This window comes from Calypte anna, chromosome 2, assembly GCF_003957555.1.
Source record: "Calypte anna isolate BGI_N300 chromosome 2, bCalAnn1_v1.p, whole genome shotgun sequence".
NCBI classification, from domain to species: Eukaryota; Metazoa; Chordata; class Aves; order Apodiformes; family Trochilidae; genus Calypte; species Calypte anna.
Window position 1 is genome coordinate 41,131,252 of NC_044245.1, and position 23,816 is coordinate 41,155,067.

The 23,816-nt window shown below is 38.4% G+C and overlaps 1 protein-coding gene across 2 annotated transcripts in view; it reads left to right on the forward strand.

Moving 5' to 3' along the window:
* The window catches only part of RBMS3 (RNA binding motif single stranded interacting protein 3), a 706,020-nt gene that overhangs the window by 638,481 nt on the left and 43,723 nt on the right, over positions 1-23,816 (forward strand). For both annotated transcript variants that reach the window (XM_030445801.1, XM_008504366.2), the window contains 2 exons: positions 3,683-3,779; positions 6,385-6,435. In XM_030445801.1, the coding sequence (XP_030301661.1) occupies positions 3,683-3,779; positions 6,385-6,435 (148 nt within the window). The remainder of the gene's footprint in view (positions 1-3,682; positions 3,780-6,384; positions 6,436-23,816) is intronic.

The following is a 23,816-nucleotide window of genomic DNA, read 5'->3' on the forward strand; positions in this document are numbered from 1 at the left end:
ATTTATGAATCTAACTTTTTCAGTACTGCCTTCAGGCAAGAAGCATGAGCAAATGGTGTTTATTGCAGTGCAAATAGGGTCTTGCTCTTGTGCAGATTCTGTGTGGAAGCTTGCACATTCCCCCATAGGATGGGAACCATATGGATCTTTTTTTCCTATTTTTTGGCAGGGAAATAGCGACCAGACGCTACAAATAATGCAGTCCCCAAATGCAGAGAGAGGGTTGATGTTGGAAGGGAATATGTGCTTTGTCTATTAAGCAGCAGAAACTGTTCTGAAAGCATTGCCTGTGTGTACCTGATGATGTACTGGAAATGTGGATCTTTTTCTTAAGAACAGTGAGAGCCCTTTACAAGCCCTTTTTCAGTAACATACAGGAACATCTTTTTGCCTCCTACTAATGAGATTTTGCTGTGCTTATAGAATCCAGGCTTGCTGAAAAGGTCTGGTTTTAATACTAGGACAGCACCCATTTTGCTGTGTCCCTGTCACCTGTCTTTCTACACTCTTGCTTCTAAGCAATTGCAGCTGAGGTGCAGGGACCTTGCACCTGCAAAGGAACTGCACAGGCCAATATAAGGATGCAAACTGCATTTGCAGAAAATGCTGCTGAACCTTTTGGACAACTCTTCTCAGATCCCACAGCTCAACTACCACAAAGCTTTCAACTACCTACAGCTTTCAAAGTACAGTACCAAATATTGTATATTTTAGTGCCAAGAGACTTGGAGGCATAATCCAACAATATATCAAAAATTAGTCAAAGCCAGTACAGTATATAGCCTCTTTCCTATTCTCTTTCTGATGTTTCAATTCAGATGACTGAGAATGCTGTATTCCCTTGGACTTACCCACAACATTCATCTTTCACCTTATGTCATCTGTCTCTGTGCCTTAAAAAAAAAAAAAAAATAGAAAGCCTAATAACAAGGTCAGCAGCAGCCTGTCTTGTTGTGATGCTGTAGGCTTTACACCAGAAGAGGCCATGAGGCCATTCTTTCATTTTTGCTCTTCTTGTATTTCATCAGCTCCCCAGCATCTCACTTATGACAATAGCATATGAGGATATTAGCCTATTGGTATATAAAGGGGATTTGGGGAGATACCTTTGTGTCCCATGGATGAGATTGACTTGAGTCCGCTTTGGAAGGAGGCCCTGCCAGGGCACTGCATGGCTCCAGCACTGTGGAAGATTGAACATCTTGCTCCCAGAGTGAGCTCCATTTGATTCTGTGCCCAGTGGGTAGCCCACGATACATATCTGCACCATACCACTGTACTTCATATGTGGCAGAGATTCCCATCCTTTTTTAGGTCCCTTTGGGTACAAGTTATGCTGCGTCAAGAAGACAAACCTTGTCTCTGGGTGTAAGGGATTCCTGATGTTTGACCTACAGCCTGTTATAGTGACTCAAGTTTTTAAACTTGGTTTATTAATATTAAAATTGAAATATGTTACCTGGATTGTGTGAGAACATTGCAATTTGCTGAATCAGATTTCCTTTCTTTCTCTTCTTCAACTCTCTGGTACAGGCATTTTCACAGTATAGCTGAGTGTCTTGATAGTATGTTTTATTTGATGCTTATTTGAGTACATTCCAAACTGTGACAGATAAATGGTATTGGCAGGGGTGTTGGAAGGGTGGTATTTTTCATATTACCAGAGTGTATATTCTACAAGCTTATGCACTATTCAGATAAATGCATCTCTAAGCTGAAACTGAAATGGTTAGCTGTCTATCAAGTTCTTGGCTTAGCACACATTATCTGTAAATTTGGTAGTATTTGCTGGGATTTACTGGAGAGTTCATTCCAAAGAGTCAGCACTACATCCAAATGGAAAGTTGTTTGTCCCCTGCAGTCGTCTTTGTCCAAGCTGTTCATATGCAGTATGAGTATGGGTGAGCATCAGTGCCAGGCTGATGGAGAGAGTGAGAACAGAATGAAGAAAGATGTTTCTTTTCTCAAAAGAGCTTTGGTTTTGTACTGTCCTTCAACTCAAGAGGTTTACAGGTATTTCTATTATACATTTTACCTAGAGTGAATTCTATCACTCTGCCATTGAGTGGTTTTGCTTGCCACATACAGTATTTCTTAGTTCACCCACTTAGCAACAGCATAGGCAAAGTGATTTGTGGTTAACCTTGATCTGGAAGAAGACCCCTGTAACAGGACTTAGATAACATATGCATCATTCCAATGCCATAGGTTAACCTGGCTAGTGCTGTAAAAATCCTTTCCCCACTAATGCTGTGTGAACTTAATATTTGATACAACCAGTGGGATACAAATGCTGCTAAATTCTCCTAATAGGATATATATAAAATTGGGCAAAGGCACAGTTTTAAAATAGTCACTGTGTGAGCATTGTGAGGGCAGATAAATGTTCCTAAAATAGCAATATATTTCTATTAAGCAAAAAATCACTCAGACACCACCTGCTGCTTTTGGCATTTTAAAATCTTATTTGGAATAGAGAGAACAAATGATTGCTTTTCTGTCTCCCTTTCCACTCCTAACTTTGAATGTTTCCACCCAACCTTCAAAGACAGCAGCCTGTTTTTCTGTGGCTATTGGTTGGGTGAAGTTGGTGGCTGGTTGAGCCTGAACCCAGAATGAATGCATCCAGTCTGAACTAGACTGATTAGTACTAAATCCAGGATGCCAGGGTGATCAGGAAATAGAGCACTTGTTTAAACACCAGTAATGATATTTTGTTGTTGTTGTGTGGCTCTCATGGAAAGCTACTGTTGATTGCCTCTGAGTGGGGAGGAAAAAAACATAAAAGGGCAGGGAGTGTAATCCACCTCACTGTTACACGAGAGAATATGTGCAAAATCTTCTGTTACTCATAAAGCTGGAGCACACTATGTGAGAAAGGTCTGCATGGCTTGCAGTTAAAAATAAAAAAACGATCAAATGCAAAAATCTTTAAAAGTACACAGATATTGAGTACTTAGACAATTGACCAGTAGAGATATTTTCCAAGTGATAAAATCAATAATCAATCAATAATCATTAATCCACAGGGAAGGAGAAGAATTACAACATTTATTACCATCAAGCAAGAGATAGTGCAATTTTTTCATAGCATGCAACTGTGGAAATAAAAACAACTAAATCTGAGCTATTCAGTGCTGCCTTAGGCATTTAAAGTCATAATTCCTGAAGGTGGATTTTTTGCTCTCTGCCTAGATGAATATGAAAAATTCAGCCAGAATTTTTGTAGCTATCTCTTCATAAAATAATTCGGGCATGTATATGGGATGTGTTATTCTCAGCACTAAAGCAATAAGAACTGAAAAAAAACCAATGCTGCATGTAAAAATGAAATCAGTAATATTGTCTTTGATATTGTGTAAGAAATTTCCTTCCACTAGGTAGAACTCTGGAAAATCAGCTGTCTTTACGTTTCAGATAATTACTTCTTGTACTGTGAAGTTCTGTATTTGTGTTAGCTGAAGTGAAAAAGATACGCGTTGTGTAAATATTCCTCCTCCTTTCCATTTCCCAGATCTGTTCAGTGGAGCCATCACATCTTCTTTATTGTGGTTTTGGAAATAGATGGACATAATTACCAACGTAGACTCTTTTTGTCTTTGCCTGGGAGGCAGTGAATTAGTCAGTCAGAGCCTAGCAGTCGAAAGGTTCAAAAAATCTCGCTTTTCTTCTTTGTTTGCAGATTTTATTCCTCACCGTACAGTATTCCAACAAACCGCATGATTCCACAGACATCAATCACGCCATTCATTGCTGCTTCCCCTGTCTCTACATATCAGGTACGTCAGATTTGTGCTTGTCTACTATGTTTCCCAGTTAATTATGTCTTGGATGTGGATGAAGGCAGGGTGTATACCACAGAAAATTGGGTGGATGCTTGAGCTCTTGAGTCACACTTTAAACAAAAAGCTTCCTCGTAGTATTCAGGTATCATTCGGTGTGGAGTTTTAAGTGTTTCCTGCATTCCTTACACAAGCAGTGAAAGCCACAGTAATTTTTTTTGTTTCAATCAGCTTCTTTAGAAAACAGCATTTGGTTTCATTTCCAGTTGACAGCAGCAGAAACTTGTCATCCTTATTGAAATGTTTTGTCCTTTTGGCTCTCTTTCATTAGTCAAACTTTTTTAAAATGTGCTTTTTTTATAATTTATGTTGACTGCATTGTATTTTGACCTTTTGACCTTAGCTATATTTGCTTCGCTAACAGCATCCTTTAAAAGCACTCATTTTTGTCCATTAATCCCTGACAAAACAAGTTACTTGAGGATAACTGTTCTCATACCCTTCTTTAGTCTCCCACACAATCTGTTGGTCAGAATTTCTCTTTCCAGCATATCCCTCACAGCTCTCCACTGGGAAATTATTGCCATGTTCTGGTTTTCTGAGATTGAAGTAAAAAAAAAAAAAAAAAAAAAAAAAAAATTGTATAGTTTTATTATTAGCCATTCTCTGGGAACATATCGCTTCACTCTGAAGCTGGTCATCAGCTATATATTTTCCTTTTTTAGTTATTTCTGTCCTGTAGTATCAGTGTTCTCCCAATCCTGATTCCTACCTGAGATAAGCTACCCAAAACCTGCACAGGTTGTTCTTAATGTTAGGGTTGGTTTGATGGATTGGGCTGCTGCTTACACATGATTCTAGGAAGATGTGCTTACACACTGTTTTGTTTTTTTAAAACTTGATACTGTTGTTTTAATCTTGATCTATGATTCTTGTAATTTTCTCATTTCCTTGCTATTTACTTTTAGATGGCTATGTAAACACTCACCAAACAACAGGCTTTTTTTGTTGAAATATATTCATTATTTTTTAGTAAATGGCAACACCAAAGAAATGTCATTGCCAGAGACATACAGGTGCAGCTCACAGGCACACTTCTCAGTAGCAAAGCTGGCTTAAGAGAGCTGTATGAGCTTCCTCTTAATCAGGCCACTGAATTCAGGCCATCCATCCACTTATTCCTATCGTTCCTACACAGTTCACAGTTGCAACCTTCTGCCCTCTTGACTAGAACAATTGTATTGGTTCATGGTCTAAAGCATTTGCACCAAAAATGTTGATTCTGTTTTTCTTTTTTACCCATATCATTCTCTATAGATAGTTTGCAATGTAAGCTCTAAAGCATTTATCTTGGCACAGAGGAGAACTGCAGGGATTCAAAGGTGGCAACAATGAACAGCAGCAAACTGTGGCAGCTCTAATATATTTGAGCTAGTGGAGTTTCCTAGTAGAAAATTTATAGCAAAAGTGTGCTTGCACATATATGCACTGGTTTTGCCTCCAAAGATATTTCACTGAACTGGTTGAATGCTCAGGTGTTGAGGTTTAACAATTATGCAGTTATATAAATAATTCTCACCTCTTGATTTATGAAAAAAATCCCAAAACACTGGGAGAATTGAGATTTGGAAGCATTGAGAATTTCTTTTAGTTATCCTTGCTTATGCTCAGTCTAGGATGCCACATGCCCATCTCTGTGAGCTTGAGGACAGCTACTGAGGTGCCCACAAATGACTTGCACTGACATGTACTTCCTGTGTGTTGTGGTGCCCAGATTGATGCAAAAGGAAACTGGGATACACAGTTTGTGGTGTTGAATCTGAGTTATGGTCACATGTGGGGCAGTCATGCATTGAAACAAGTGACAGTTATGGCTCTGAGATATCACTGCAAGTGCACAACTTTGTAGTGCATTTAATTGTTAGTAAACCTGGTATATCCATGAAATCTGCTATAAGTCAGTCATAAGGCAGAACAAAGACTCTGGTGAGGCACACAGAGTTCTGTTGGGAATGGATCCCGTGATGACCCTGGTAAGAGCTGGTCCTGGAGAACAGGGACGTCTTAAGACAGCTTTGCTACTGAAGCTTTAGATTATAATAAACTTCAGAAACTCCAGATTAGATCTGTAGTTCTCACTGAATATGAAATAAATAATTTTGGAATCTCTGAAAACGTTATGCCTTTGAAAGTTCTTACAGATACTTTTGAAAATCAACTTTGAACATTTTAGGTCTTCTGCACTGTCAGGTGAATGTCATGTTCATGATTATAGTGATGGATGTAAGCAAACAATACAAATAAAAATTAGAGCAGCATGGAATATTGCAGACTGCTTTATGAGATAAAATGGAGTGGATCATAGAAGTTATGCAATTACTCAGACTTCTGACTTCAGTACAAGACATTAGCAAATTAAATTTGAAAGCTTTTTCCTTTGTCAATAACTATGAAACATAAATGATTTTTGCATTGAGTTACATGAACTAAGTCTTTTTTGCCAGAATTAGGTCTGAAGTTGCAATAGAGAGAATATTTTCAAGCAAATCTTGTAGTTCTGTTTTAAACTTTTCTGTGCTAATTAAAAGTATTTGATATGCAGGTCCAGAGTACTTCATGGATGCCCCATCCGCCATATGTTATGCAACCAACAGTAAGTGGATACTTGCTTATATCCAGCTAAAAGTGCTTACAGTGTAGCCTCACTCTGTTTGTCAGCCACATTAATATGGTCCATATAAGACCTGCCAGCTGCTTCCTTTTACAAGAGCACTCCCATGTAATGATTCTGCTTCTTTAAGGAGCACCATTTGATTTAGTGAAAAGGGGAGGAAGGGTGATATGTTGTCTATTTGTATTGATTATAAGAGAATAACAAGCTCTAAAGTGTTGCTTCTGAAGCTTTGCTTCAGGGACTGCAAGATAACTGCATTCCTGAATACTTTGAATTGCCAGGATCAACACATGTTACTCCTCCCTTATATGCTTATCCATCAAAAAAGTCCTTTGTAGTCTGCATGTGCTTTAAAGGATCCTCAATGCCACAGTAATGCATTTAAAGTAGTGGAAAAGGGTAAAGCACAGCTGTCTTACAGAGTCTCTGCCAAATCTGAATCTGCTTTATGATTTGACCAGTCAATTTTTTTTTTCCTCCTTTTTTTCCCGCTGAGGTAATTCCCATCTTTCATCAATTTATAACTACTGTCTAAAGCTGCATTACATTTCTACCAACATTCATTAGAAGTAGGGCTGGTGATATTTTGTTTACCTCACAGAAGAGTTTTGGAGCACTTTGCCTAAATATTAGTGATGCACCAGGAGGAAACAACATGTTTCCCACAACGTACAGAATGGTTTAATTTAATTACCTGCCTTTTATCAGTTTCTCAGGTAGGCATCCACTTAATGGGGTCAATAATCAAAATTCAAATGTGTATTCCACATGAGAATCATCACATTGACTTATAAGGAGCATAAAATGGAGGTGTATAGCTTAAGATTGGTTTTTATTCACATTTGTGTTCAAATATTTTCAGTTCATAATAGAGTAACCTCTAGTGGGAGTTATACAACAACATAGAAATAATTACGCTGTGTATATGCTTAGTAGCATGGGATTCTATGCCCCCTTCAATTCAAGCCTCCTTCCACATCCCTTAATTCTATGGAGACAAGTTCTTCAGTTTTTCCTCAATAGGGAATGACCATAGTAGTGTGGGACTGACTGTCTGCTGGAAGTGCAATTCCCAGCACTGCACCTCTCTCCAAACCCGAAAGCTGCTGCTATGTTCCTTGTAGGGAGATAAGTCCTATCAAACAAACTCACAGAAAAAATCACCCCTGCATTCTAATATTTGTATTTAGTTGCAGACCACAAGAAATGGATGTGATGAGTTTTCAGACTTCTGGAACCCAAAGAATTTCTGATCCTTGCAGAAAGGCTCCCTTTCTAAAAGGAAAACCTAGGCATTTTATCAATCCAAGTTTTTGTGTACATGTATGTTTGAGTTCTGCTTGACAGTGTTCAGCAAAGCATTTTTCTGCAGTAGTAGAGGAGGTTATTTTGGTGTGGTAATTGGATGCATTTACCCCTTGGTAAAGGGCTGTGAAGAGAAAAATAACCTAGATAGTGAATGGCACTCTCAATATGCCAAGTTCAATTTATGTTCATTGCCAGCCAGAGAGTTGTGTCAATAAAATAACGTGTGGAAAAGCAGAAGGGCAGTGGATGAGTACTGCAGTGTTTCAGTTACAGTGTCATTGCCACTGTGTGTTACCTCTGTGTCTTGTCTGTAGCCAATCAAGTATCTTCACTGGAGGATTTTTCACGTGTGTTTCTCAAGATCATGTTCATACATAAATGGACACAAGCCATTTATTACTGAAGAAGCATAAATGCAAAAAGGCAGAACTGTCATTTTTCAGATTTCATTCTGAGATTAATTCTTTATTAGAAGGGTCTGAAAAGCTGTGAGAATTACTATGCATTAGACTCAAGAGGCATCAGAATTAATGGCCTGTTTTGAAAGCAAATAAGGAATCTGTGTCCATTGTAACTTTGTTGTAACTTCATGCCTAGCTCTAGACTCTACCCTAGGCCCTCCACAGCTAAAAAGAAAAAAAAATACAACATGTTACAACAAAATTTGCAGAACTTAATGAGTTTTGGTAACCCAGGAGCTGATGAAACTGGGAACTTTCTAATTTCATTAGCTTTTTGTTTCTTCTTGTAACTTAGTTTGCCATGTTATTATCTAAATTGCCACTGCTTTACTTCATAATATTTTATGTGATTGATTGTGGCATGTGATGTCCTACTGGAAACTGGTGCACATAAATATTACATTCCTCTTGCCACAGGAAGGAGAAGATTTTGTTAAGCCTCTATTATTCCTTGTGAGTAGAGAGGAAGTCATACAGAAAGCTCAGTTTGAATTGCTCAAATGCTGCTGGTTAGTTCTTTGTTTTGATTATAAGTATCCACTAAATCATGTTACTGGATGATTAGTTTTTCATTTCCGACAGAAAGTCCTACTTGATATTTATGTATAATTTAACACCACATAGTGTCCCTCATGACAGAAAACCAGGCAAGACTGCTGTAGAGGAGACAAAGGAGGTTTTTTGCTCAGTGTGCTACACACAGACAGGACAGTTTTCTCCCAGGCTGGCAAACTTGCTGACAGGAGGGAAGATCTGTGCTGCACTTTGCTACCATCCTGTCTCTGTTCTTCCTGCCCATCTTGTATCCTTTGCCATCTGCATGCCCACTCATTTAAATAGCATATTCTTTCTTCAGTGACATCCCCTGCAGTAGGCTGGCCTGCCAAAGATCTTACTCCTTTATTTCCCTTTATATAGAGTTGTCAGCCACATTTTTCTGATTTGTTTATGTGTGCATTCTGTATCTGTTTACTTGGTGGATTAAAACCAAACAACACTAGAGCAAAAGATTGTGTCTCCTTCTGTAGCTTTTAAACTACAACCAGATAAACTTCTGACCCTAGCAAATAGTAATAATATATATTAGATGGAGAATGTTTGTGTACATTGCTTTGCATTCCCCAACTTTATCTTCTTACTTTTGTGATCTCCTTAATAGCAGGTAACAACTAGAACTGCATTTTATGAGGCAAAATGGTCAGAATTTTTTTTTTTCCTAATGTGAGAAAGTCAGATGGACTCTCTAGGCCTCTGTAGGCATGGGATAATTAACTCCTGACTTTCCCTGTAACTTTTAACCTTGATATTGTAGGTTGATACTAATGAGCAATTGCAAATACAAATTTAAAAGGGTTTTTAATTTTTGTTATCGGTGATTTTTGCTAGCCTTTTACTAAAAGCCATGGAAAATTATTATCAAATAGGTTGAGGTAGTATTGCTCTTTCAGAATAAGTAGTATTAAAACTATTCTTCTGTTGGCATAGGAGGGTCATGTGTGAAAACCTCCCACATTTTTTTGCTTGCACAACCTTCGGGGTTTTGGAAAACAGGATTCCTGAGTCATGTGAACATGATGAAAAATTTACCTTTGGGCTCATGTCTGACTCAGGCACTTGAAAATGTACCCTTTGTAAATGGAGTCTTTGTGGGTTTGGGGTTTTTTGGGGGGGCTTTTGGGGGGATTTTTTGTTTTGTTTTGTTTTTACTGTATTTACTGTGCTATGTTAAAGTGAGAATGCCTCAAATTTGCCAGTTCTGTTGCTTTGCCATGTTCCCTGGTCCCACTCACTAGCTGTAATGGAAGCCAAGCTCCAGAACAGTTATGGCAGTCTGAGATTGGGCTCATATTGGCCTAATATTTGATGCACGGATGGGAGTCAGGGCTCAGTTTAGTTAACTCTAGCTTTCGAAGTACAGTGCTCACTCATCCCCACTTGAAAGAAGTCTTGGAATTCATTAGTGCCTCAGGATAAGGGTAGATGGATAGTGATGACAGAATCAAAACATAAATGGGATATGAGTTATTATGGGGATTTATAACATTTGTAATATTAATTTTTCCTGTAGTCCCTGGAGGCCGTCTCACAGTTCAGGGATAACTTGGAAAACCATGTTGTTTTTAAGTCAATTCACATATAGATAATCTTAATTTTTCTTAACAATGACATTTGTGTTAAACTGTTAAGTCAATTTTTTATTACAAATAATACATGTACTCTTTCTCTCTAAAGGCAATTTTTTCTGGTTTAGTGAACCAGCAGTAATGCTTTCTGCTTATTCTGTAGATGCACACTGGTTTTACGCTCAGACTCTTTCAGTTGCAGGAAAAGCTGTGTGGCCATAAGTAATCACAGTGTATGCACAGATAGATACTGTTCTCAGTCTGAAATAGTTACTGCATTATAGCTGCAGAAGGAATATGCCAGTGGCAGGAGGAAAGGTGCAAGCAGAGCAGCATATGGAAAAACCTGCTATTGATCATGATAAAGTGCACTTGGGAGAACTTCTCTTCTGGACATTTCTCAAGCCTTTAGAGCCCTTTTAGAAAGGTCAATGTCTTAACAAATGTCCTTATTATTTTTTTCTGTGTTCCCTCCTTTGGGCCATGGCTGAATATAATCTGCCTGTCTTTAATTGCAACAACAAAAATGTTTCTTCTTTCATAAGCAGTGTATAAAACCCCTACTTTGGTGAGAAGCAAGGCTGAGTAAGGACTCCAGATTCTTCCCTTTTGATTGTGCATGAATGTAGCGTAAAAAGTACAAACTGTCCAACTGAAATATATCAGTTTTCATTTTCTCACTAGCGACTCTGTTGTTTTGGATAATACCCAAAATACCACAGCAGTTTCAGTGTTTTGATTCCTACACCCTCGAACAAAGAAGTTCCTTGTGCTGTGTTCAGTGTCCCTCTCCCAAGTCAGCTTTCTCTAGTTCCCAGTTGTTGCTCTACCTTTTTTAGCAAATAGAGCCGAAAGTTCATCTTGCCTTTGCCTGTGTGAGTTTAAGGGAACAAAGTATGTCCTCTGCAGACAGTTGATTCCTGCCTCCAAGATGAAATGTGAGAGTACGGCTAGCTGGTATGAAAAGTAAACAGGAAATAATCCTTAGAAATTGGAATCTCCAGCTAGTCTTTTAACTTTTAGCTGTGTATTTTTAAGAGATCCTTTGAACATGAACTTACTTGAACTTTTAAGGCTAAAGAGTATAGAGGTTGAAATAACTAACCAAATAGCCATGCCAAAGCTCTGCTGAAAAATTTTAATTCCAGAGTTTCCCGAGGCAGAAAATCAAGGACTGCCGATTCTATAACTCTGATAATCAAGACAGTAATTGGCCATGTTCCTCTGGGATAGGCAGGCTCACATGAGGTCATTTGTACCTGCCTCTCACCCAGCACTGGCTGTATGTAGATGTTATCTCAGTGCTACTGAATAGGTAATTTCAGACTCAGCTGAGCACACACTTACCATCCCTCTTTATTGCCAAGTTGAGGAGAATACACAGGACAGAAAAGCAGTGCCCAAGCTCAACTGACTCACACATCTAAAAGCAAACACCTGTAATCAAGTCACCTGAGTTACATCTAAAAGGAAACAGGTGAAATCAATTCACCCAAGTTACATCTCATACTCAGATGTAGGGGATTTTATGTTAGACAATACAGCTCCTTTGGAATCATAGCAAAGTAGTGTTCCACTCATTTGTTCTTCAGTTGTAGAAATTAATGAGTCAATACAAATGGTTAAAAAAGATAGGTCCAAGTTAGGTTTCCAGTCTGTTCTGACACTCTGCTAGAGCCCTCTAGTGTAACTGGACTTTTTTGTGATGACAGAAAGACACACCACATATGGATTCACTTAGAAAACATGGACAGAAGAACCACAAATGTTTCCAGTAGACAAGCCCTTGCATTTGAGGAACTTGTGCTTTGCTGTTTTATCCTAAAAAGGCTTAAGTGTTCTCATAAAATTTTCTCTTCTTTCAAATATCTAAAGATAGTCTGGTTATTAAATGGGTAAACCATCAGTCTTAAAGTTTTTTAAAAGACATTTACATTAGTGGAAAAAACCATACATATATTATTTCATACAAATCTATAAACGTAAATGGAAAAGATATTTGGAAAAGAAGGCTGACACTAAATTTGAAAGGTACCCCAGAGATTTTGAATCCAGGAAATACTGGTTGAGGTTATGGAATATTGATTTCTTCTTAACAGAAAAGTTGCGACCTCAACTGTCAGTCTTCCCTGTCAAGAAAAATCTTAATACAACAGCTGTTTAAAAGCAATAACTTTTATCAAAAGGGGCTGTTTTTAATAAAGATAGTTTTTAATCAATAGACATTAGAGTTCCTTCTATGGAAGAATGTAGTACATTTTTTAAAAAATCAATCTCCAATTTTGTAAAAAGCCTGCAGTTTGTTTTAACTTTTCCAACTTCATGTATATCAACTAAGACTGTGTATCACTAATACTTTATTTATTTTATATTATATACGTATCGTCCCTATTTGCATGTAGGTTTGCATTCACATCTATCTCTAAAGTTATACCAAGTCAAAAACCTGGGCACAAACTGTAAGGTTCAGATGTCAAGTTTGCATTTGTGAGCAAAAATTCCTTATTTGTTTAGCATTGGTAAAGTTAGTTATTGTCCAGGTGGTAGATTAATAAATAGGCAGAATGTGGTAGGATCAGGAGAGAACAATGGACTGCATAAGTGGTATTAATTGTAGGCCAAGAGTTAGATTAATGAGCATGCAGAAAACAATGGGCTCAGCAGAATGGTGAATTAGGTAAGCACGTGATATAAATTTGTCAGATGATTTCTCAGTTTAGCTCACCATCACATATTTTGCCATATTCATTGCATTATGGTTACCCATGCATATGAATGCTGTGAAATGGAGAGACATGTGATACATGTACATTACAGTCCTCTCATTTTTTGCCTGGTAATGTCCATTGTTCTGCAGTTCATGCTAATATTATTTCAACCTCTGCAGTGAGAGCTCTGCTGCTCTTTGCTTAACTAAATCAGATTACATGTATGTTCTATATGGATCCCAAGGCCACTTACAGCACCAATGGCTGTAGAGTGTACTTGCTGAACGTGCAAGTTCTATGAGAGTGTAAAGGAAAGGCAGCAATTTTCCTTTGCTACTGGCAACAAAAAGCTCTGAACAAGCTCTGTGCTCTGGGAGCCCAGAAGTTTCACACTTATTGGTGACAAGGCTGGGAATGATCTACTGACAGGTGCCTACTGCACAGTGGTGAGCCCCTTTCCCATGATGGAGATGTGGTTCTCGTTTCCATAGTTAAGGATAGAGGATGCTGCTGGAAGACAATTCTACAGCAGAAAGGGACTTGGGTCTCCTCTTGCCTCCCCAGACCCCATCCTTGCACTGTAGAAAATCAGCATTTCCATTACAGATAAGACACCAAGCATCTTTGGAGGAGGGAACAGCCCTGTGAGCCCAGAAGAGTGGTATGGAGGAATATTTGTGTTATGTAACTAGAGTAGTGCCAAGGCAGCACTGTAGCTACAATGACTCAAAAGTAAGAATTATAAAGACTGGTACAGCCTGTCAAAACTGTAAATGTGAATTGCTGCTAGTGAAGGATCAAGTCAAGTTTTAGGCTATTGACAAAATGTCCTTTTATATACGAGGAGAAAAAGGGGAGGTAAGAATCAAGGCATAAACTGCACAGTTAATTACTGTGTTATTTGTTTTTTTCATTTTTTAAAAATATGGTATTCATATAGATTTTTGTCCCAGAGGATCCAACTACTATTGGAAGCAAATTCCAAATGGAAATCATGCGTAGATGTTTAGCTATAAAGGTACTCTATAGCTATATTCATCCTTGCTCATGCTTCTTTTTGACCTGAGTCTGACTTTCCTCACAGTCTTTTCAGAGGATGCACATAGGCTTAAAGCAATTAGTAGCAGGTACTTTTTTGTAGCTCTGTGACCTTGGTGACAGCTTTCTTCTCAGCCTCAATTTCTCATTAGTTTCTTTTTCTTTTTGGTGTTTTGTTTTGTTTTTTGGTTGTTTTGGGTTTTATCCCATCTATTTAGATTACGAAACCATCCACTAACATATTTACTAGTTTTTGTGAAAAGTCTGTTGCAACATGGCCTATCTTGACTGATGCCTCTAAACAAAGCCTCACAGTGATACTATTAATGTTCAGGATTTTCCTGTTAAATATTAAAATAAGCCTGTCCTACATACAAAGAGAGAAATCTGATCTGATTTTTACAAGTATCAATCAGGAGTTAACTTTGTTTAAGAAAATTTAATTGTATAGGTGTGAAACAGTGAGAATGAGAAAAGAATCATGCCTGCAGCAGTAAGTTGATGAAGGAGACTCTGTCACCTTCCTAATCCTTGGAACAGAAACACTTCCATAAATTACCATTATGTTAAGCAAGTGCATTCAAGGGCCAATTTACATAAGTATGTACTCTGAGGACTCAATGACCAGTTTATATGACTCAGGACTCCTCCTGTATCCAGAAACCATACTATATAATCCCTTCCAAAACCTGATTAAATGGTTTGAGTTTTTTGCCTCTTGCTTATCCTATCAGGATGTTTTTTTCAGAACAACTTTGCACTGCATTTTTTAATTTCCAACCTAAAGGTACTCCTATTTATTTTACAACCATCTGTTCTTGGTCAGACATTCTCCCCTGCCTTCAGTAAGTCTTCTCCCTTCTGGATGTTGATGACATTAATTTACAGACAAAAACTTTACCTTCATCTTCATTTTCTAAGCTAACTACATCAACATCAGTATGCATTTGCAGTAACAGAGATTTTGTACCTCTAGCTGTGACAGTGACCCTTCTTCGGATCTGTTCCCCTTTGAATTCATTTTTCTGGGACAGCCAATGCTCACAGTATTCCAGCCTTTTGTACAGTAGATTTAATACTTTCTTCTCTTCACTGGGAGCACTCTTTGCTGCATTGTAATATTAGATATTTTTTTTTCCCTTTGTATATGTGACCTTGGTTATGAAGTCTGTAATTCACTGATATACCTAGGATTTCTCCTTCTTCCATGTTTCCAGCAAATGCTCCTGCATTATAAAGGAAACCTCATAATAGCCTTGTTGTCTTTGTGAATTTGTGCTTACTTCTGTTTAATCCAGTCCTTCCTGTATGGTAGTTACATCTGCCACTTTACTGACAGTGCCTCACAACAAATCTTATAATTCAAAAAGCATTATTAAAAATGCTGGATAAGAACAATGGAGATTTTAGTGATTCTCCCACTGAAGCAGTATAGCCTGGTTTTTTAGAATAACCTCTTGTAATTTCCTCTTTAGATAATTCTTTCTTATCCCCAAAGTTTAGTAATTTCTGAATTTCTGGTGTAACACTGCCTGAAATACTTTATTGACCTTCAGAGCTTAGATCTACTGCTTGTCCTTTGTCTAGAAAATAGGTCATTTTATTAAAAAAAAAAAAATGAGGTTAGCTAGCTCTATCTTTGGTTTATCTATATTTTGTCTTCATTAATATCCTTTAGTCCTGGCCACTGGACCTGTGCTTCCATGTGTCAGCTCTTCTACTGCTCTGCAGTAGAGATAGATCCAATCCTGGTTCCTCATTTCACTTTCACCTGCACCTTGAATTCAGTGACTTCTCTGTGTTTTTCATCTCCTTTGACTGTATTCATTCCTTTGCCCAAATTCTGCTTCTCAGAAATCTGCCTCTGCTGTCTGATAGCTCATGTGGGAAATTGAAGCAGTGTCCTTATTGCATTTGGTCTATTTTTTAAAGTACTTTTAATGTATAACCCATCCTCACTACATGGGGAGCCCAGCTCTGGGTTCTGTCCTTGTTTATCATTTATCAGCGTGAGAAACTTTTTGTTAGGTATTTGAATATCATTTGCAAAGTCTCAGATACATTTTCAGCAAATCTCCTGGCCTCTAGATGTAGATTTTTTTCTTGTCATCTTTTTTTTCCTTGTGTGTTCATTCCCGATATATTTTTGAACTGTCTCAGTAAGCAGTTGACTAATTAACACCTCCTCAACTGTAAGTGGTGAAGCATCTTAATAACATAATTATTTTTAAATTGTTTTTCCAGAGACAGTGGGGATTTTTTTATATTAGTGTATGAATGTACACTGTGATTTGACATCCTAAAAGTCAGAAAAATCCAACATGTCACAAGTACTATTGAATGCAGTTGAGTCTAACAGTATTTACCATTAATTCTTTACTCTTTTAGGAAAAATACCTTGGTTTCAGTTCAGACATCTTTATAAAGAGTGTAGTATTGACCTAAACTTTACAGTACAGAGGTAAATCTACATCAAATAATGTGTATCTTCCCTAAACTGATTTAATTCTCACTTAAGTGAAGTGGAGTGACTGATAAATTACAGCTTTCAGGTTGTAACCTCCTGGCCTTGTTTTCCTCCCAAACTGGTGTAAACTGGGAATAAAGTCAGCCTCAGTCCATGCATTCAACAGTATGTGCCAAAAAGCTTCCTGTTATGAATCAGTGATATCCACAACATTCCTGAGAGCGTGGTATCAACCTCTTTCTTACATGATTGCAAAACCAAATAGTGAAATATAATAGTTTAAACAGTGAACATTCTTTGACTGTTTCATAGTGGATTGATGAAGAATGAGTTGTGTAACATAGTGACAGATCAACAGCCTGAAGAATTTTGAAGGCGTGCCGGCTTGTTATTTAGTGAAACCACTGAATGGGTATTATTTTGGACTACCTGCCAAGGAGAGATGCACATCCAGCAGGACAGGCTTTCTTATCAAAATGCCTATTGTTAAAAAGAAAGTGAGCTAGAAATTTCACTGGTAACCATGTTTTGAATGTAATTTGTTATTCCTTTATAACTTATTACTTCACTACAACCTTGAGTGTACCTAGTTAAAGGATATCTACTGTATAGCCTTCCATCTCCATACCTTTTAGATACGTTACCTGGAAGACTTTTTAACATCATTGCAAGCCTTGTTGCCCAGGAGAGCTCCTATCTCTTGCAATTATCCCAAATCCCAGGTGTAGCCCTTCATGCACCACTCACACATCCCAAGGAGGAAGAAAATTGAGTTCCTCATTATCAGATGTCTACTTCTACCTCTTGAAAAGCTGTATAACTCACAGACATGTGCAGAATCCTCCTACAGGGCTCAGTGCAGGGTAACTTGGATAATTTCTTCAGCTCCAAGCTGAAGGTCAGAGGGTTGACACCCTATTACTGATCTCTGTGGTGGGACAAGAGGATTGCGTATGATTCACACAGCAAACAGCCTGCTTTCAAACAGCCTTTGTACTTTTCCAGTACAGCAATCTGCAAATCATTATGCACCCCCTCTTTGCCCAATCCACACAGGATGTGAGTCTGTGTCAGCTCCCAGCTTGATAGCCTTCCCCTTTAGCACCATCAGGAAAAAACTCCTGCTTGAAGCTTTGGAAATTATCAGTCTGTCACCCTCCTCTAGCCAAAAGGGTGGGTGTCACATTTACAGCTGTCCCACATCTGAGGGAGTTAAGGCTGGAGTCTTTTTCCATTGGCAGGTAGAGGGAGAGACCTGCCATGGTAAAGCTAGTCCATCCACACTGCTGCAACTGCTCATGGCTACCTCCCATTTCCAGTGGGCCAGGAGCAACTGCAGTATTTTGGGAACAGTGTGGGTATACATGCTACATCACTGCTTTTTATTTCTGCTTGGCAGGTCTTGTCACTTCTGTGGAAAAAGAAAGGATTGCTGTAGGTGTACTTACTTCAAATGTTTGATACAATGAGTGTCTTCTGGTGCTTGTCACAGGCCTTTCTTCAGGGAGAGGAGGGGGTGGACATTTGTCAGGAGTAGTGTGAGTGTTTTTGATAGACTGCAGATGCAGCACTGATTCGTCCTGTGAAGAAGAGACTGATTGCTATCTGTGGAAGCAGCAAAGCTGTATTAGCTCCCTCCCTAACTCCTGCTCCAAGTTCAGCAAGCAAAGCCACTCATCATTAATGCTAAATCTGCAACAGGCCAGGTGTTCCCTCAGGAGTAGCACAGGAAGATCAAGAATTTGAAGGGCAATACCTGTGCAATTCCCAGTTTCATGCTGCCTTCTACAGACTGTAACATCCAGTTCTCATCTTCAGCTTCCAATTTCTATCTGATTTTATAAGAATTCAGATTAAATCTTCACATGTGTTTAACACTGTAGCCATGCGGATTTTAACATGAAGAGTCTATAGCACAAATTTTAGGCATTTCCTTAGGGTAAGGTGATGGGGAGGAAGGGTCTTGAAAAGGTAGTTTTGGTGCTATTGGTGCTGCCAAGACAGAGTTTGGGTATAGTGCTCAGAGTTGGAAACCCTATTTTCAGTCCATGCCAGAGTTCATCTTATAGGCACATGTGATTTCCCTGGAGTGTCTCCCAGACTTTCCATACTAGTTTTGCCCTTTCCTTTTTTTGCCTCTACTTTCCAAGGTAGTATAGCCAGACCATTTATCCTTAAGTGTGACAAAGTTCAGCTTTTGCTATGACACTGAGAAATCTTTTGCCAGGATTGCGTAGGTAGGTGACATGCACATGTTTCAGATTCTGAGCTTTGTATTTCAATGTATAATAACCACAGATCTTTCCACTGGGATAATATGGATAGATCTATGTATGTAACTGTCATCATTCAGGAAAAAAAAAAAAAAATGAAGCTTTTTGCTGTAAGGCAGCTGAGCTCATTGTAAAGATCTTTCAGTAGAGCCTGAGGAGTTTCATGTACCATAGTCTAAGAGAACTTACTCACACAGGGAGTAGATGTTCAGCTGTGTTAATTTGTCATTCTTTCTGGAGTTTTACATGCCATTCAGATCTGACTTTGAGTTAAAAATCAGTGACACAATTCATGGCTTTGACAATGTGAGCTATGGTGGTTAACCATGATTTGTTTATGATGAAATCTGCTTGACTACCCAGTATGCAATATATTTAAATCCTCTATTAGCCTCCTTTCATCATTCTGTTCCACAGACAGGTGAAGAAGTATATGAGCATTTTGTAATTCCTATCATGCCAGGTGAAGTATGAGACTACGCCTTGCTCTTCCCTTTCAAATTCATGACCAAGCTGGCATAATATTTAACCAGTGTTCTGCCATATTTTATGGTCTTCTCACAGAATAAAAGGCTACATGAACCCTTTTGTGCTGGTAAAATTTTTGTGGATATATACAAATATATACACAAATACAAGTGATGGAACTCTTCAAAGTTAATCATTCCAATATCCAGTATAAGTCCTGGGTATATCACAAGTATTGCTTTTTTATGTTATATGTTCTAAAGGACAGGAGTTTCATTCAAATGTGGTTGTTTCCCTCTGAGAAGTATTTTCTCCATTTCAGAGATTGATGTCTGTCATTATCACATGCTCCAAAGTGGGAGCCCAAACCAGGCAACATCAGAATCATCAGTAGGGTAGAGCGTGTGGCAGAAAAAGTCTTAAAAGTCCCAAAATAGCCTTGTGACAGGCATCCATTTTCACCCTAAGTAACATCAGTCAATTAGTTGCTGTGATGTCAGTGCACACAAATGTGAAATTGTCTAGCTTGACTGTGACTGAGTCCATTTAGCCAGTTGTTGGAAACTGCCTGTGCCTTTGACTTGCTAATATACATGGATAAAGACTTGGCAGTGCCAGAGAAGTGGAAAGAGTCAGGACCACAATTCATAGCCAGTGCCAAGAGATTTGTCTGCGTTTCTTCCCTACTACAATTCACGAAGTAAATAGTATGGTGGCTTACAAAAAAGGATTCCTTCCCCTAGGACATGGGACTTCTGTATATGTCCTGTCACCTTGTATATTTTCTGTTCATAACACAGCTAAGTGATTAACATCATTACAGTTGCTCTTGCTGAAGTATGATACAAAGAAAAGGCAATGTATTTGTCTAAGATACTGTCATGTAACACTAGACTTAAGTTGGCATTGTTCTTAGAGGCCTAAATAAGGTCTTAATGAAAGTTCAATTTCCGAGTAAGAAACTACAGTAAATGTCACGATCTGCAGTGAGCTGTTCAGGCGATCTGCAGTGAGCTGTTCAGGCCTTCTGCAGTGATCTGCTTAAACCCTGTAGCAGCTGACCCACAGGTACACCCAAATGGCAAGTTATAGCTAATACGGTTGACTGGAATTGAAAAGTTGAATTGTCTTCTCTAAAATATATAACAGTTGTCAGCAAACTTTAGAATTTTCTCTGCAGAGCTAGGGGACTTGGAATGTAACTTCCTAAAAGCGATGAATCAGTTCTGAGGACTGATATAAGTCTGTAATTCTCCTGAAGGTTTCCAAAGGCTCCTGAAATGTTTTTGGAATATTTCAGTAATTGGTGTTGTACAATATTAAAGATCCTGCCAAGCTCTCTAATTAAATACAGACATACCTGCCTCTCAAAACCAAAATTAACTTGCTTTGACATATTGTGAGCCCTCATGCACAGGTGAATAATTCAAGCTCCACAAGGAGTTTTGGTCACCTAGTTTCTCAGTTCTATGGATCTGCAGTTGAATAATTTCCTCTTAATGGGTGACTTGCCTAAGTGGTTTGAAAGTAATTAGCAAACCCAGTAGATCTGATATTGAATTGTATGATCAGCATCTTACCAGGAACTGCTTATTTCCTGTGGGAAACTGCAGTTAACATCTCAACAAATTCAGAGGGTGACTTGTTACTTCTTCTTGAGAAGCTAATCAAGGAATTGTTGTGCCATTCCAGGCGTGTTTTGGCTGTGATGTAGTGATCCCACTTGATTTTAAAGACATTTTCAGAAAGTCTATTCTTTATTATATTGCATGTTTTATTTGGCCACTTTCAAGAAAGCAGTAATTGACTTCTTACAGATGCAGGCTATTTTTTATCCACTAATTCTTTTTAATCTTGGTCCACATCTATTATTGGGATATGCTTCCACTCCATAGCAGATTGATTTTGTTTCCACTTCAGAAATATATTATAGACCCACAGTATATAAAAGTGCTCAGTGTGTTGAGATGATCTAGCCTCACAGTATATGCAACTCCTAATGGAAGCTCAGCACATTTAGAGAAGAAGTGGTGATTGATTGCCTCATGCTCAGGCTAATTGATATGGCACTGAGTTAGTCAGAAGCTCTCTGCTCCATCAAAATCACACGACATTGCTCCGGTGCCTCTGAATATTGACTAGGTAGTTCATATGATAAAAGGAGCATGTTTTGCAAGGGATTTCCAGAACTGAGTGAATCTTCCTTCAGCATCAGTTACATTCTTTCCAGAAAGGCTTCCTGCCTGGAGTAGCATTACTCCTCCGCTGGAAATTTTTTTAAAGGATGTTCTCAGGTCTGTTTGTTTTTTATGGGTCTGGATGCGGTCACTGAGATCCTGTGAGATCAGAAGAATGGAATGAAAGTGGCCACAGATGACACTTGAGCTATCTCCACAGCTGGATGCACACCAGCCAGAGTAGGCGGTCCTCTGCAGATGAATTAGTTCGTTGAAGTACATGATACAAAACATCTGTTACAATGAGAACAAACAAAAACAATGTGCCTTTGAACACTGGGATTTGTTGGGAGCTGCTTGCAAGGGTGCTGAATGAGATGGTTGTCAGCAAGGAAACATTTTCAGGCTCGCCCTTGTGTGAACTAAAGCAAAACCACACAGTAAAAATATCTAAATTCAATCAAGCAAAAGACCTGTTTTTCCTGAATTTTGTTACTCTGATTCCTGATACAGCAACAAGGAAACTGCTCTGTAGCAAATGTTTTTTATACCCTAAACCACTTTTAATACAGTGGTATAATTCCAGCTGAGTGGCTGTAAAAACTTAGAAGCTACACTGGTACAATAACTGTTATTCTGTCAGTCATTCCCAGCACTGCTTTATTACCAGCTGTCTTGAAGTGCAGTAGATGTTTTTCATTGTCATTGCCACCTGATGACAAATAAAACTGTCAAAATGGTTTTGCTCTGAGAAGTAGCTCACAACTCCTAGCCAGAAGTAAACCCTTCACATCACCTTAATGAGCAGAAGTGATCCAGATGTTCCCACCCCATTTTACTCTTAGGAGGCAGTTACTTTTGGCTGCCTTTGATTTTATTTTGTTCTTCTCACAGCTGAGCTGATGAGGAAGTGGGAATAGTAGATATTTCTGGAGTAAGCAAAAGCACTTGTATACAGGGTGAAGACAGATCAGTCAAAGCCAGGTGTTTATCATTTATAACAGAGCAGTATTGTTCTTGTAGACATTTTAGAGAGAATAAAATGCTCCTAGCATAGTGTTTTAGCCAGGCTAAGAATGACTTAGATGCAAATATATATCAAACCACCAGTTCCTTTTTTTTTTTTTTTTTCCTCTAACGTGTGTATACTAACTAGCACACAGATTTGATAGATGAGGACTGTGTCCTATATGCATAATAGAAAAAGGCTGCACTGCCAGAGTATGGTCCCAAAGAGGACTGGTTCCCAGTCTGTGTATGCATATAAAGAAGACAATATTAATAAAAGAAAGAAATAGAAGTTAATACTTTAGATCAAGTAGTAGGGATATGTGATTTTTGACCTGGAGATCCTTTAATTCTTTTGCTGTAGAGGTCCTGTTGTGTCTTCAGAAAACAGCTACAGTTTTTTAAAAGGCTCAACAAATGAAACAGGCACTCCTGGGGGTCTCAGTGTGCCAGATGGGCCATCGGGAGAGGGCATCTTACCTGGTTTTGAATGTCTGATCCATTGGTGGATGTCAGGGAGATGAGAAGCTGCTGAGGAAGCAAAGCTAAACACGATTCTTGTTTAATTCAATTGATTCTATTTTATGCTTTCCTGATGAGCAGGGTGTCTGATTTTATACATAGTCATAGTTTATTATAGCTGTACAAGACAATTATGTTAATCTTACTTTTATTTCCTAATATTCTTTGATCTCATACACATCAAAGATGTAAAATTTTAGTCTTTTTGGTAATTAGCTAGAAAGCAAATATGTTGTCTGTCAGTACAGAGGATACAAAGCATAAGAAGATGTCCTGGGGGAGTCTAGATTCTAGTCTAATTTTTTTTCTCCTCATCAGACTTTTATTTCCCTTTCATCAGTTGCCTCAGACTTTAAATAAAAGTACTGGAAGTATGTTTTGCCATTGTGAAATTCATTCAGCTTTTTAAACTGCCTAGCCATTTAGTATGGAGTCTCAATTGGGAAAAGGCCATTTGGTACTTCAAACAAAAATGTACACCAGTGTTTCCCAAACTTGCAACAACCCCTCGTGGTCTGTATTGGCAGAGGTTTCATGCTTGCACGCTGTTAGTTTTTTGCAGACCAGGGCTAATGCTGTTCACAGTTTTGATTTGATTCACCCATTATAGTCCAAAGGCTTAGATTCCTAACCTGTGATTAGTGCTCTGGTCAAGAACAGCAAATGAGTATATGCTCAATTTTTTGGCTCTGCAGTTGCTCTTCAAAGCTATCTTTCTGAAAGGAGAAAGGACACAGGGATTATTTTAAAATTTCTGCAGCAAATCTCTGTATCAGTACTTTATGCCTACAGCAGGTGCGTTTATAC